The 12696-nt window shown below is 41.8% G+C and overlaps 1 protein-coding gene across 2 annotated transcripts in view; it reads left to right on the top strand.

The window, feature by feature from the left end:
* The window catches only part of EML6 (EMAP like 6), a 272951-nt gene that overhangs the window by 100350 nt on the left and 159905 nt on the right, over nt 1-12696 (top strand). For both annotated transcript variants that reach the window (XM_047743696.1, XM_047743695.1), the window contains exons 3-4: nt 7806-7965; nt 12002-12100. In XM_047743696.1, the coding sequence (XP_047599652.1) occupies nt 7806-7965; nt 12002-12100 (259 nt within the window). The remainder of the gene's footprint in view (nt 1-7805; nt 7966-12001; nt 12101-12696) is intronic.

Genomic DNA, 12696 nt, shown 5'->3' with positions numbered 1-12696 from the left:
TGTTGGTATTTTCAATTATATTACTAAGACAAAAGTGAAACAACAAAGACATATCTCAGAACTTCAATCATTTGCCAATGATGTGAGCTACTTCTCTGCTGAACTGGATGATATTTTTTTGAATATTGGAAGAATATTTTCTAAATTTTTTGTGTGACTCACAATGTAACAGCTATAGGCATGACACCTTTTTAAGTCTATTCTGCATTATTAACATTTTATCCTTTTATGTCTTAAGTGTAGACAACCAACAAAACAATAAATCAAGCTTTATTTGTGGTGTTTGTTGATTTCCATGATGTAACTACCACAATGGCTGATTTCAAAACCACTAATGTGATAGTATGGATTGAAAAGAGGTTTGCATTGACACATCATTCTATAGTATTTCTACCATAGAGAGAGGAGAATGGTAAATAGCCTTAAGATAATAGTCAAATGTAGTAAAATCATTAAGAAATAATGAGTTTTAGTGTATATTCTTTTAGTTGTAAGTTTATATAATTTAATATTTGACAGTGGTTGTGTTTAACAATTGATTCTGAAAATTGCTAAAACGTAACAGCTCTTGCTGGTCAGTTTGAGCTGGCTTCAGCATGCCACTGCACACTTTGGTCCCAGGCAGCAAAACCACTATGCTCTTAACCACTCTTCTACATGGTATTAAAACATTACTAGAGTATATTTCCATACCAATACAGGTATGGTGGTACTAAGCATGGAGGATATATTACATTTCTTTATTTTTCTAAATCACATTAACTCCCATTAAATGTACCACCCATCCAGGTGGTTGAGAAGTCCAAGTTGAGGGACTTCCGTGCTCAACCATACGGGTACCCTCAGGCTCACACAGGTCAGGAACATGGCAATGGACCACTGGTGGTCTATCCACATTGTCATCACTTCCTTTCATCCTGCCAAAGCCCACCTGAAAGGCAGGGCCCTCCCTCTTTGTGTTATCAGATGAGATTATGGTCCCAGTGATGGCACTCTAATGCTGAGGGCATCCTGGGGGACAGACACTGGAGCACAGCAACCTCCATCTGTGGCTGCACTACCTCTAGGTTACTGTGTTCAGATAAAGCCTTCCTTTGCCTTTTCTTCCTCTGGTGCCCATCCACTGAAGCTGGCCACTCCCTCTCCAGAAGGCAGCTGTCTCCCCACTGCCCTCAAACAGTTCAACCCAATCACATGGATGCACTTATGCCTCCAACATTGGGAAATTTCTTTAATGTTACCTTCAAGGTAGGCAGAGAGAAAGGTTTCATGCTTTCCTGGTGAGACTATTTTAAAGAAGAGATAATAACATTAATCTATTACTGAGAGAATCGCTGAAGTAACCTGGGCAAAAATGAAATGAGTCTTTATTTTTATTTTATTATTTTTATTTATTTATTTATTTGACAGAGAGAGATCACAAGTAGGCAGAGAGGCAGGCAGAGAGAGAGGAGGAAGCAGGCTTCCCGCGGAGCAGAGAAGCCTATGTGGGGCTCGATCCCAGGACCCTGGGATCATGACCTGAGCCGAAGGCAGAGGCTTAACCCACTGAGCCACCCAGGCGCCCCGAAATGAGTCTTTAAAAAGTGAAATCGGAGGCAGGGGTGCCTGGGTGGCTCAGTCAGTTGGGTGTCAGACTCTTGATTTCTTGGGTTTTGATCTTGATGTCCCGTGTTGGGAGCTGTGCTTGGCAGGGAGTCATTTTGAGGACTCTCTCTCTCCTCTGCACCTCCCCCTCAAATGAATACACTAATCTTCAAAAAAAAAAAAAAAAAGTAAAGTCAGGTCCTCTTGGCTGGTTCAGTCAGTACAGCATGCAACTCTTGATCTTGGGGTTGTGGCTTCAAGCTCCATGTTGGGTTTAGAGATTACTTAAAAATAAAATCTTTAAAAAAAGTGAAGGCAGAATCATGAGCATTTTTTAAATGCTGCAGTTGGAACAAGTACTCAAATATAATTTTTAGCCTTCAGGAATTAAGAGTGATTAATGTTGATTAGTGTTTTCTGTTTAACCTTTATAAGCAAGGCTCCCTCTTTCCATGACCCTATTAATTCTCATCTCCTCATGCAACATATTTGGAAATCATCCTGATTTCATTTGACATCAGAAAGACATGCTTTTTCCCTCCTGGCATGCTGGAGAAACAAATCAATTGCTTCTCCCAGATAGGGTGATGAAAGTCCTCTGCAGTGCTTTCTATTGCTATGGTAACGGAAGATGGGATTTCCCAAGGGAAACAGATTTTTATATACACAGAGAAAAGCAGTTCTTTAAAAGCTTGATCCCTTTTTTGTTGCTGCGTGTATAATATTATCAATGCAATAAACTGAGTACCAAAGGAAAAATTGAATGACACCCACCTTTTCATATAGGTATGGACTGAGACCTCGAGTGATTCGAGACCTTCAGTGAAAGGGAGTCAGTTTTTAAAGTTTTAATATTGTGGCATTGCTTTTATAACTGTAATGATTTGCAAGATTTGCAAAGGGCAAGTTTTGTTAGAAGAACACAGAAGACTTGATTTATGGACTCTCAGATAGTAGCTAGACTTACCATATAAGTAAGTAGGATCGATACTTCCAGTCTCAGAAAAGACTTACAACACTGTGATATGGTGAAGATGATGGGAGACCCAGAGTAGAACAGATATGTTGTGTAATCACTATTACACAACACTTTCCACTTCTGTAATCTTCTCCCTGGGAAGTACTCAATAGTTGGCTATTTCATAGATGAACTCTTATCAGAAGGAATTCAAGAGGTATGATTCTTTCCATGACAGCCCCTTTTTCGGATACGGGGACCTAACTTTCTTTAATCTGTCGGCTCGTCTAAAGGCATTACTGTAGGGTAGCTTTTTAGGCTCAGGGCACCTCGATGGAAGGAGCGAAGAACAATTTTGTGATATGCAGGAGGGGGTGGATTTGGTTTTATGGGAGGAAAATACATACATATATACACATCTGTCATTTGAGTGCTTCTGAACTAAAATTCCAAAGATGTTTTGAGATTAGACAAAAGCAGATCCTGCTTAAAACAACTTTTCTGGAAATTCTTGAGTTCCTAAAGGCAGAGGTGTGGGAAGAAGGGAATAGATACCTTGATGGTTAACTTCCAACCTGCTTCTTGTAGAAGTGATTCTACGACTGTCCCATTCCTGACACCTTGTATATTATGCTCTTGCAAATCCAAAGATTAAAGTTTGATGGTTTTCCTCCTGGTCTCTGATGAGGTATAAAGAGTGCTGAGTGCTGTTGAAATGATATGACAAATTTAAAATGAAAGTCAAGTTCCACTTGGCTGTGCTCTAAAAGGTACACAGATGCCATCATTCTGGTGGAAGGAGTGACGTTTCTGGGGAGCCGAAGGGAAGGTAACAAGTTGCAAAATGAATAAAGGTTGTTCTCTGTTCTCTCTATTCTTGATGTGGACGTGGGTAAATAGAAACATTATGAGTCATTTTCAGCAATCAAGTTGCACACAAGCCAGAGAGGTGAGATCAGAGAGTCTTGGCTTACAAAAGGAGAAACAAGAAAACTGTTAATATATTCAAATGGCAAAGGTGGAATCTGGATCAGTGGGTATCATGCACTGGGAAGAGATGATGTAAAGAACAGTGTAAAAGGAGTTATGACAAAAAATTTTTTTAAAAATTTCCAATGTGAACTTTTTAATGAATGTGATCAATTATGAGCCTTGATGTGAAGGAAAAGAATAATAATGAGAGTAAAAATATTTGAAATCCATACTGGGATGTTTTTGGTCACACCACTAATTGAGTAGTTTAGATTGGCAAGTTATTTGGAAGTCCTCTTTCAAGATTTCTTGAAAGCCGTCTATTTCATCCCCTACCTTATTCAAGGAAGCAGGAAAGGTTGGAAATCCTCAAATGATGGCAAGAACAACTGCCTGGAAGAGTGAATTTTTTAAAATTCTGGGTACTTCCAGACCCCAGGCATCTACCAAATATTTCAAACATTTTAAAAAAGATTTTATCTATTTATTTGAGAGAAAAAGAGAGTTGGGGTGAGGAGCAGAGGGAGAGGGAGAAGCAGACTCCCCGATGAGCAGAGAGCCTGATGCGGGGCTCAATCCCAGGACCCTGGGAGCAGGACCTGAGCCAAAGTCCGATGCTTAACCAACTGAGCCACCCAGGTGCCCCATCCAAACATTTTTAAACAGAAGCTATGATCCGGCAAATTTTCACTTATGTCTCTTGATAGTGTCTCTGACCATCTAGGGGGATAACACTCATTCTCTATTTTCCAGTTCTTGCGTAAAACCTATTGCCCACATCGGTGTGGTGAGACAATACAGCAGCCATGATGTTGGCATCATTTGCTCCCTCTTCTGCAGGCACTTTATTGCTTACTCTACCATGTGATGTTCCGGTCAAACCCTCTTCTTGAAAGTCCTTAGGGCTCCGAGCATGGTGCTAAGGGATCTCCTTGGTTTCCTCACTAAAAATTGGGCTAGGCCATCTTTTCCCAGGATCAGGCCTCATAGGCTTTAACTCTAATGCTGCAAATTCTGTGAGTTTAAAAGTTGCCCAAGCAAATAACTTCAGGTAACTTTGACATGCTTAGGCTTTTCCTTAGCCTTCAGCATCCAAAAAGTTTTACTCTTTCCCTTAAGTATCTCTTGACTCTTTTTTCCATCTACCCTACCCCTCCTTACCTAACTGTCGCCTATCCCCTTATTGGCCTCCTTGGCTCTTCTCCTAATGCTTCTCGCCCATCTGTCCTTCCCACTTCCTCACTGCTGCTGGAGTTACCTTACTAAAATAGGCAACTGTTCATGCCATGTCCTCTAATAATTGGCAGCCGTGCCCTGACTTCCTGGCCTGCTTAAAAGGGCTTATAAGGCTGCCCTGGCTTACCTGACCCATCTCATTTTCTGCTACTGTCTGCAAGACTGAGTTTGAGTGTTGTCTTTATACATGGATGCCCTTTGTCCCTTGTATATGTGTTACCTTTTTCTGGTACTCCGTATAAAGATTCCCTAGGATATATTTTCCAGCAAGCCCTTGTTAGATGGCGACGCAGGTGTTTCTTCTCCCAGAGTTTCCAGGTGTTTCTTACCCCAGGACTCCTCTAAAGGCTATAGAACTGAGATTTGTGGGGGTGGGCCTTCCTATGCAGACACTGATGGTGGAGACAGCACCCTGGGCCGTATCCCACACTTTGAGCTGCCTCTGACACGCAGTGCCTCCCAGGGTATCTCCTCCCTAACCCCTGCATCTGGACCTGCACTCACTCCCCCACACATCAGAAGCCACGAAGCCTACCTGACCCTTGTTTGCCTTCCTGGGAAAACTTGAACTGCCCCCACCCTGCCCAGGCGGTGCCGAGGTCTATGGTCATCCCGGACCATACTCACAGGGGAACATCTGATGGAGGGGGCTGGGGTGAAGAGGCTGGCTGACCCATCTCAGGCCGCTGGCAGTTGGGCTGTGTCAGAGACGGCAAGCAAAGCTCTGCGGCTGTTCTTCAGGGGAGAGGCTAGAGGAACCGGCAGCAAGGATCTCCTGGGACAATGCTGGACGACTCGCTGTTGCCCAGAGGAACAACTGGCCCTCAGGATGTGCAGTGAACATGGATTCCAGTTGCTCGGCCTTGGACCTTTGCTGGTGGATTGGGCCCCAGGGGCCGCTGCAGAAAACGTCAAGGTCCAAGTCTTTCCTTCGAGAAGGTCTAAGGTCGCAGACTAGAGTTGCAGCTGGGGCTATGTGCATTCCAGTCTCGGGTTCTGGCCTCGGGCGGTACCGCCCCTGCATAGCCTTTGGGCCAGTGCCCATCCCAACACCTGGCTTGACTCCTGGGCCTAAGTGCTCCCCACCTTGACTCTGAGGCTCAGGGGAAAGGGCACGAGGCATCACGGAGGATTGAGGTTTTCCTGACAGGTGATACGAGCCAAACTTCTTACAGGGGCGTCCCACGTGAGGGGCCTCTGGCACTCGGAGCACCCAGGTGTTCCTCATCCGTGTACTCCTGCACCGCCCGCCAGAACTCGCCGAGATCCCCCTAGATCACGCTTCTTCCGGCTAGAGGTGTTAGGGCAGGAGCACCTGGGGCCTGATAGGCGGTCCTCTGAGCTGTCCCGGACACGCAGTCCCTCCCAGCCCATCCCTCTCCTTGCCCCTGCATCTGGCCCCACTCTCACACCTTCTCCCCTCCAGCTACAGAATGCGCCCTGCGGGTGCCACCTGCACCTTGTTTTCAAAGAAAACAAAAACCCAGCGAAGCACCAGCCTGCGCAGGAGAGTGCATGTGGAACGGCCCTCCAGTGTGCGGAGTGGTACCGCCAGTGAGGACTGGTGCAGTGGGGCCTTGGGAACACCCTGCAAGACACGCTGCACTGCGGCGCCAGGGTACAAAGGTCTGGGGAGGCCCTCGGTGAGGAAGGGGGATGGTACTCAAGGGTCCTGGGCAAAAGACCGCACTGGGTTTGGTGGGAGGCCCAGGAAGGGAGCTCAGTTGGGGGAGGATGAGGACGAGCTCAGGGGGATAGCCGAGGGAGCTTGGTCGCGGCAGAACTTGGGGGAAGCACACGTGTAGACCGGAGAGCAGCAGAAGTAATCTGTGTTTGAAAGATGCACTGTATCCAGAGATATGCATGAGTTGCTTGTATATAAATGCCAGTTACACAAGCGTTGATAATGAAACTTGCTTTGAGTGCTTACTCTGAGCCCAGTGTTGTGCTGAAAGCTCTGTGTGCTGTATATTGTCTGCTTTTATGTCGTACCTCCATTTTATAGATAAGGAACGGGAGACAAAGGGATGAGCAAACCCAGAGAACCAGAGGTAGTAAGGGGCAGGCCCCTGCCAATCCAGGGCTGCTTATAGAGCATATATTTGTATTAAAATCATGCTGAAAGTTGAAAAGGAAAAAAAATGTCAATTGTGTGAATGTTGAAATCAGAAAATTCTTTTATTGTGTAAATGGTCATCTAGTTTTTTATATAGGTAATGTGCCTTTAAAAAAAATTCTCAACACCTATTTTTAGAAAAACATGCCTTCTTTACACAATGGTTTTAAAACAGAGTAATTGCTCATCTAGGAATAACAATAATGACCTTTCTTCCTCTTGACTGCTCCAGACTCCCTGAAATTCTAGCTGGTATTTGGCAAAGTTTTATTTTGATTGGACTGTAGAGTAATAATGTTAAATAAACCACAAGCATGGTAATTTGTGGTTCTTTTGGTGTTAGTGATTTCTGTAAAATAGATATTTTCGTTTAAAATACATAATCTATGGCAACAGACATAGAAACAGCACTTGACTCTGAGACCCCTCTGTGCTTTGAAATCCTAATGAGGATGGCACCCGGAGCTTGTGCAAGCAGGTTTAATTAATTCTGAGAAGCACACTTTCTCCTAGCAACAGCTTTTTCCTTTTTTTCAAATTAAAGTCAAAAGCTAACTTGAAAAAGCTGAGTAATATTTTCAAAGTCCGTAAGTAAATATCCTGACATAAAGCAATTATAGAACCACATAGGTTTTCTAAGCATAAAATTATGATCATAATAGTGTTTGATTTTCAAGGTAACCAAATGGGTAAGATCAGATGAAATCATTGTTAAACTGTGCTAAGCCTCTTTTGCCATTCAACATTTCCATTAGACCAGCCAGGTAATTTATCGCTTTGAGGACAGTTCAGACTCTTTCTCTTGAGATTCTATTATTAGATGATTGAAATGAGAAACAAATGTGGATTTTAAAAAAACATATTTTCCTTAACTTTGCTCAGGAGGATATGAAAAAAGGGTTGTTTTTTGTTTTTTTTTTTTTTTTTCTTTTTCAGCCTTGCCTTACACCCAGATAAAACTCTCGTTGCAACTGGCCAAGTTGGGAAGGAGCCATATATATGTATATGGGATTCCTATAATGTCCAGACTGTATCTATTCTTAAAGATGTCCATACCCATGGAGTTGCCTGCCTGGCTTTCGACTCAGATGGACAGGTGTGTATCTTTTTCCATTTCTGTTTTCTTTAATGATGTCTCACAAGTCACCTTGAATTACAGTGCACATAGCTTACAGTCTCAAAAGGTCTACTAATCTTGCTGCCTCCCCTTGTCCACCTCTTAGAATCCTCCCCTGTTAGATCCCTTCCAGCTGTTGCTCTGACCTCCAGCTCTGGGTGGGCCCCAGTTTTTTTTCCCTCCGTCTCCTTATTGGCTGAAAAGCCTACAGAAGGAAGCAGTGGACTCAAGTTGATCAGATCCATCGTGACTCAACAATTCCACTTCGTCTTCCATTTTAGCTTCCTAAATTTGGAATCAGAGTTGGACCAAACCTTTTCCATAGACTTCAAGCCCTGAGCATCTCCTTGGTTCCCTTTGCTTTTAGAGGATAGCACCACCTCCTAATAATTCACTGAGAAGATTCTCTTTAACTCTTTACCTTGAGGTCTCTTCTAACTCCTGCTTCTCCCTACCCATTCCCTGCAATTCAAGTAGCCACTGAGTCCTGTGTGTTTGTGAAAATCTTTACAGTCACTGTCACGTACAGTCTCACCTACCCATTCTCTGCCACTGTCGTTTACGTTCAAAATCCATGGCCTGCCTGACAGTTGAAACAACCTCTAACTGGCCTCCACACCATTGGTTGCTTGCTTAAACATTTCACCAACTGAAAATATTGTGAGAGCATTATATTTTTTTAATTATGGATTTTACTTATTCTTTTTTAAAAAATTAACATATAATGTGTTATTTGTTTCGGGGGTACAGGTCTGTGATTCATCAGTCTTACACAACACCCAGTACTCACCACAACACATATCCTCCCCATTGTCCATCACCCATTCACCCCATCCTCTCACCCACCTCCCTTCCAACAGCCCTCAGTTTGTTTCCTGAGATTAAGAGTCTCTTACAGTTTGTCTCCATCTTTGGTTTCGGCTTGTTATTTTTTTTCCTGTCTTCCCCTCTGATCATCTGCCTTGTTTCTTAAATTTTACAGATCAGTGAGGTCATATGATAATTGTATTTTTCTGACTTATTTCCCTTAGCATAATACCCTCTAATTCTATCCAGGTTGTTGCAAATGGCAAGATTTCATTTTTTTCTGATGGCTGAGTAATACTCCATTGTGTGTATATATATATATACCACATCTTCTTTATCCATTCATCTGCTGATGGACATCTGGGCTCTTTACACAGTTTGGCTATTATGGACATTGCTGCTCTAAACACTGGGGTGCAGGTGCCCCTTCAGATCACTACATTTGTATCTTTGGGTAAATACCCAGTAGTGCAATTGCTGGGTCACAGAGTAGTGAAAGCATTACTTTAAAAACACCAAAAGCTTGGAGAACTCCATGAATGAAGTCCACACTTTGTGGCTGGGTATTCTAGGCTACCCAACTTTTATAACTTTGTCTTTTACCTCCTTGCCGTCACACTGGACACATCCATGAGATTCCTCTACCAGACCTTGCACTTTTGTTCCTCCAGCCCCTCCCTATACTGTTTCTCCACCTTAAGTGTCCTACTCACCCTCCTTGCCACTTAAAGGGATTCATTCTTCCAAGACACTTCAAGGGTCTTCAAATGACACACTTCCTGAAGCTTTCCCAGGACTCCTAACAAACAAACTTTGCTTCTTGCCTTTGACTTCCAGCAGCCTTTGGCAGAAAAGATTTGTTAATGTTACAGATGACAGTTACCTGTCAGCTTTCAAACTGTGTTACAGAAAAGGCAGTCCACACACACAGGGAGGATTCCTGACTTGTACTGCCTTCACCTCCTCACTAAGGCTGTGCCTTTCCCCCAGCCTTTTCTGTGATCCTGGGCCTCCCTTCCTTGTATATCTGCCAATTTTTTTTTTCAATCCAATTTTTGGCAAATTTCAGAGTTAATTCTGCAGGGGCATGCTGTGGGAAGACCTGTGCAATTATTCTGAGGCTTGACCAGCCTGAGAGTTGGGGACAGTTTGAATGGATTATAGGACTTGAGCTGGTTTAAGTCACTTTTCAAACAGTTACATTTGCTTAGTGTTTCCTGCTGTTTTGAGAGGGTAGTGATCATTATTTAGATTCAGTACATATGTAGACCCCTGGCATACATAGTTTTTGATTTAACTACTCTGTAATCTCATTCAGGTTAGTCCACTGTGATTCCATGTCTATGGAGAAAGCTGAGTAGTCCCATTTGTTGAGATTTGCAGTTAGTGACTTCCTGACTAAATTGAGTGAATGTCTGCGTGCGTACACAAGTACAAGTGTAAACATATGCTTAGATGAGTACCTATATGCATATTCTCTGATTTTGGTTTTCTAGCAAACATTATCAGAATTTGTTCAGAAGCATCACAGGAAAAATGTAATGCAGCAGAAGGAAATCCAGATTTAATATTGAGTTCTTTGTTAGTTTGTGTTAAAATTTTAGCTGTTCTCTTTTAGGTTCCATTTGGAAGAGTGAGGGTCAGGGTGGACTGCATGGTACTTAACTGTCAGCTGAGAAAAATAACCTATTTGCTGGCCGTGATGGATTTCCTGGCTTGTTGATGCCTATTGCTTCGAGTCTGCCTTATTCCTTGGACAGAGTTCACTGGAATCGAGTGATATTTAGAAAATGACAAATGGCCATCACCTCTCAAACAACAAAAGGCAATAGAAATGCTTTTTAGATAGCCATGGGGCCTGTCACTACAAATGAATAAAGTAGATTACTTTGGGCTTTTTTCAATCAAGAAATGTGGGTTTTACTTTAGTACCCATGCTTATTACAAAAAAAAAAAAAAAAACTAAATGGAATTCACACACTTCAGATTTTTCTTATATGGACAAAAATGCAACCACATATTATAATTTCCATTGCTGGGATGCTCTATTAAAACTTACAGCAAAGAAAAAACCAATAAAGACGCCCTTTCTTAAGGACACATTTTTAAAGTTCCAACTATGTATTTTTTATACTAAACATTATTGATCAAAGCCATCTTTACTGAAGAAAACTGAATAATCCCTGCATAACATATTTGCATTTAGCCATATGTGACTATCATTCCACTTATATGCGCGCACGTGCGCGCGCGCACACACACACACAAACCTATTGAGTGAAATACATAAGCTCAGATACTCTTGTTACTTGGGTGATACTATACTTTCAAAACCCTTTGACTTATTTCACCAATCCATACAATAATCCTGTAAGGTAGATCTAACACCTATTTTGTGTTCATTTTACAAATGAGGAAAATGTAATTTAATGAAGTTAATTACTTTTGCAAGGTCTTAGATCTGGCTCCTCACAAGTCAAAAGAGAAGTCAAATCGACTTACCCCCAGTCCAGGCCTCTGTCCATTACACAGTGCGGTTTCCGTAGGCGGGGCCATCCTGCTAGAACCTCCCTCTGATGCTTGGTGTTTCTAATACATGTTTGGATACTTTTGATTTTGTGTATACTTAAATGTGTTAAATTTTCTTTTCCCTTGAGAACAATTTCTGATATAAACCCAAAGAATTTAGGCTAGGAGATGACGTGCCAGATTACTTTTACCAATGTGTCACCTAAAATATTTGTGGAACTAAGAAAGTTAAGAATGAATGCAATGTTCATTAGGCGTTTCCTTCCCCATGTGTTCGTCAAACCCTTTCATTGAAGTAGTTCGGCAAGACTTTTGGTCTATAGAATCCTAGATGTATTTACTCTCACATTAATATTTTAAATTTAAAAATTAAAAAATTTGAAAAAAAATGAATCTTGCCTTCAAGCTGTGTTCCTCTGGTATCAACTAGTTAAATCAGAGGCTTTGTGACAAATGAGTTGTAGCTTTGATGTTTTTGAAATTTCAGTATGTGCTAATAGAAGTTGTCTGTGCTATCTTTGGTTGTGGACTTAAGATGGATTATGAGAAATCATTTCTTTGCAGATGTTCAATGGTTGGCCCAGAGTAGGTCATCAGTGACCATTTGTCGAAAGAAGTGATGGATAATAAGAAACGTGCCCATCAATTTCAGCTATTAAATTATTGTTCTTATTCTTAGCGTTTGGCCTCTGTGGGATTGGATGCCAAAAACACAGTCTGCATTTGGGACTGGAGGAAGGGAAAACTTCTGGCCTCTGCCACCGGCCACTCCGACCGGGTAAGAAGAGCTTGTTGGATTGAACCATGCAGTTTTCCTAAATGTGAGGGAATTGTGAAGTAGCTTCCCAGAGTTGTCCTGTTTTTAAAAGTAAACTTTCCATATAATGACTTTTCCTACATATTCAACCTAAAAACTGTCTTAAAAAATTAATTTATGATTAATAACTATGTCAGCATGATCTCTTCTGATGATCGGATGCTTTCTTTAAATTGTTACTACTTTTCATAGGCAAAGAAAATTTTTGATACTGGCATTTAGCATCTTGATAAAATCAAAATAGAATTGAATTTGAAATTATATGTAAAGTTTAGTTGTGTTCGTTTAGAGATGGAAGTAGTTAGAAAGTATTCACAAAATGTATTTTAAATGTATAGTTTATTTTATTTTAAAGATTTATTTATTTCAGATAGAGAGAGTGCATGCACAAGCAGTGGGGAGGGGCAGAGGGAAAAGCAGATTCCCAGCTGAGCAAGGAGCTGAACCTGGGGCTTGATCCCAGGACCCTGGGATTATGACCTGATCAGAAAGCAGACTGTTTTAACAACTTAACCCGTTAAGCCTCCCAGCTACCCCACAGTGTATAAATTTTAACT

The sequence above is a fragment of the Lutra lutra genome, chromosome 9, assembly GCF_902655055.1.
Source record: "Lutra lutra chromosome 9, mLutLut1.2, whole genome shotgun sequence".
Lineage (NCBI taxonomy): Eukaryota > Metazoa > Chordata > Mammalia > Carnivora > Mustelidae > Lutra > Lutra lutra.
The sequence above is the reverse complement of the archived record's forward strand: the minus strand, read 5'-3'. Positions and strand labels throughout refer to the sequence as shown.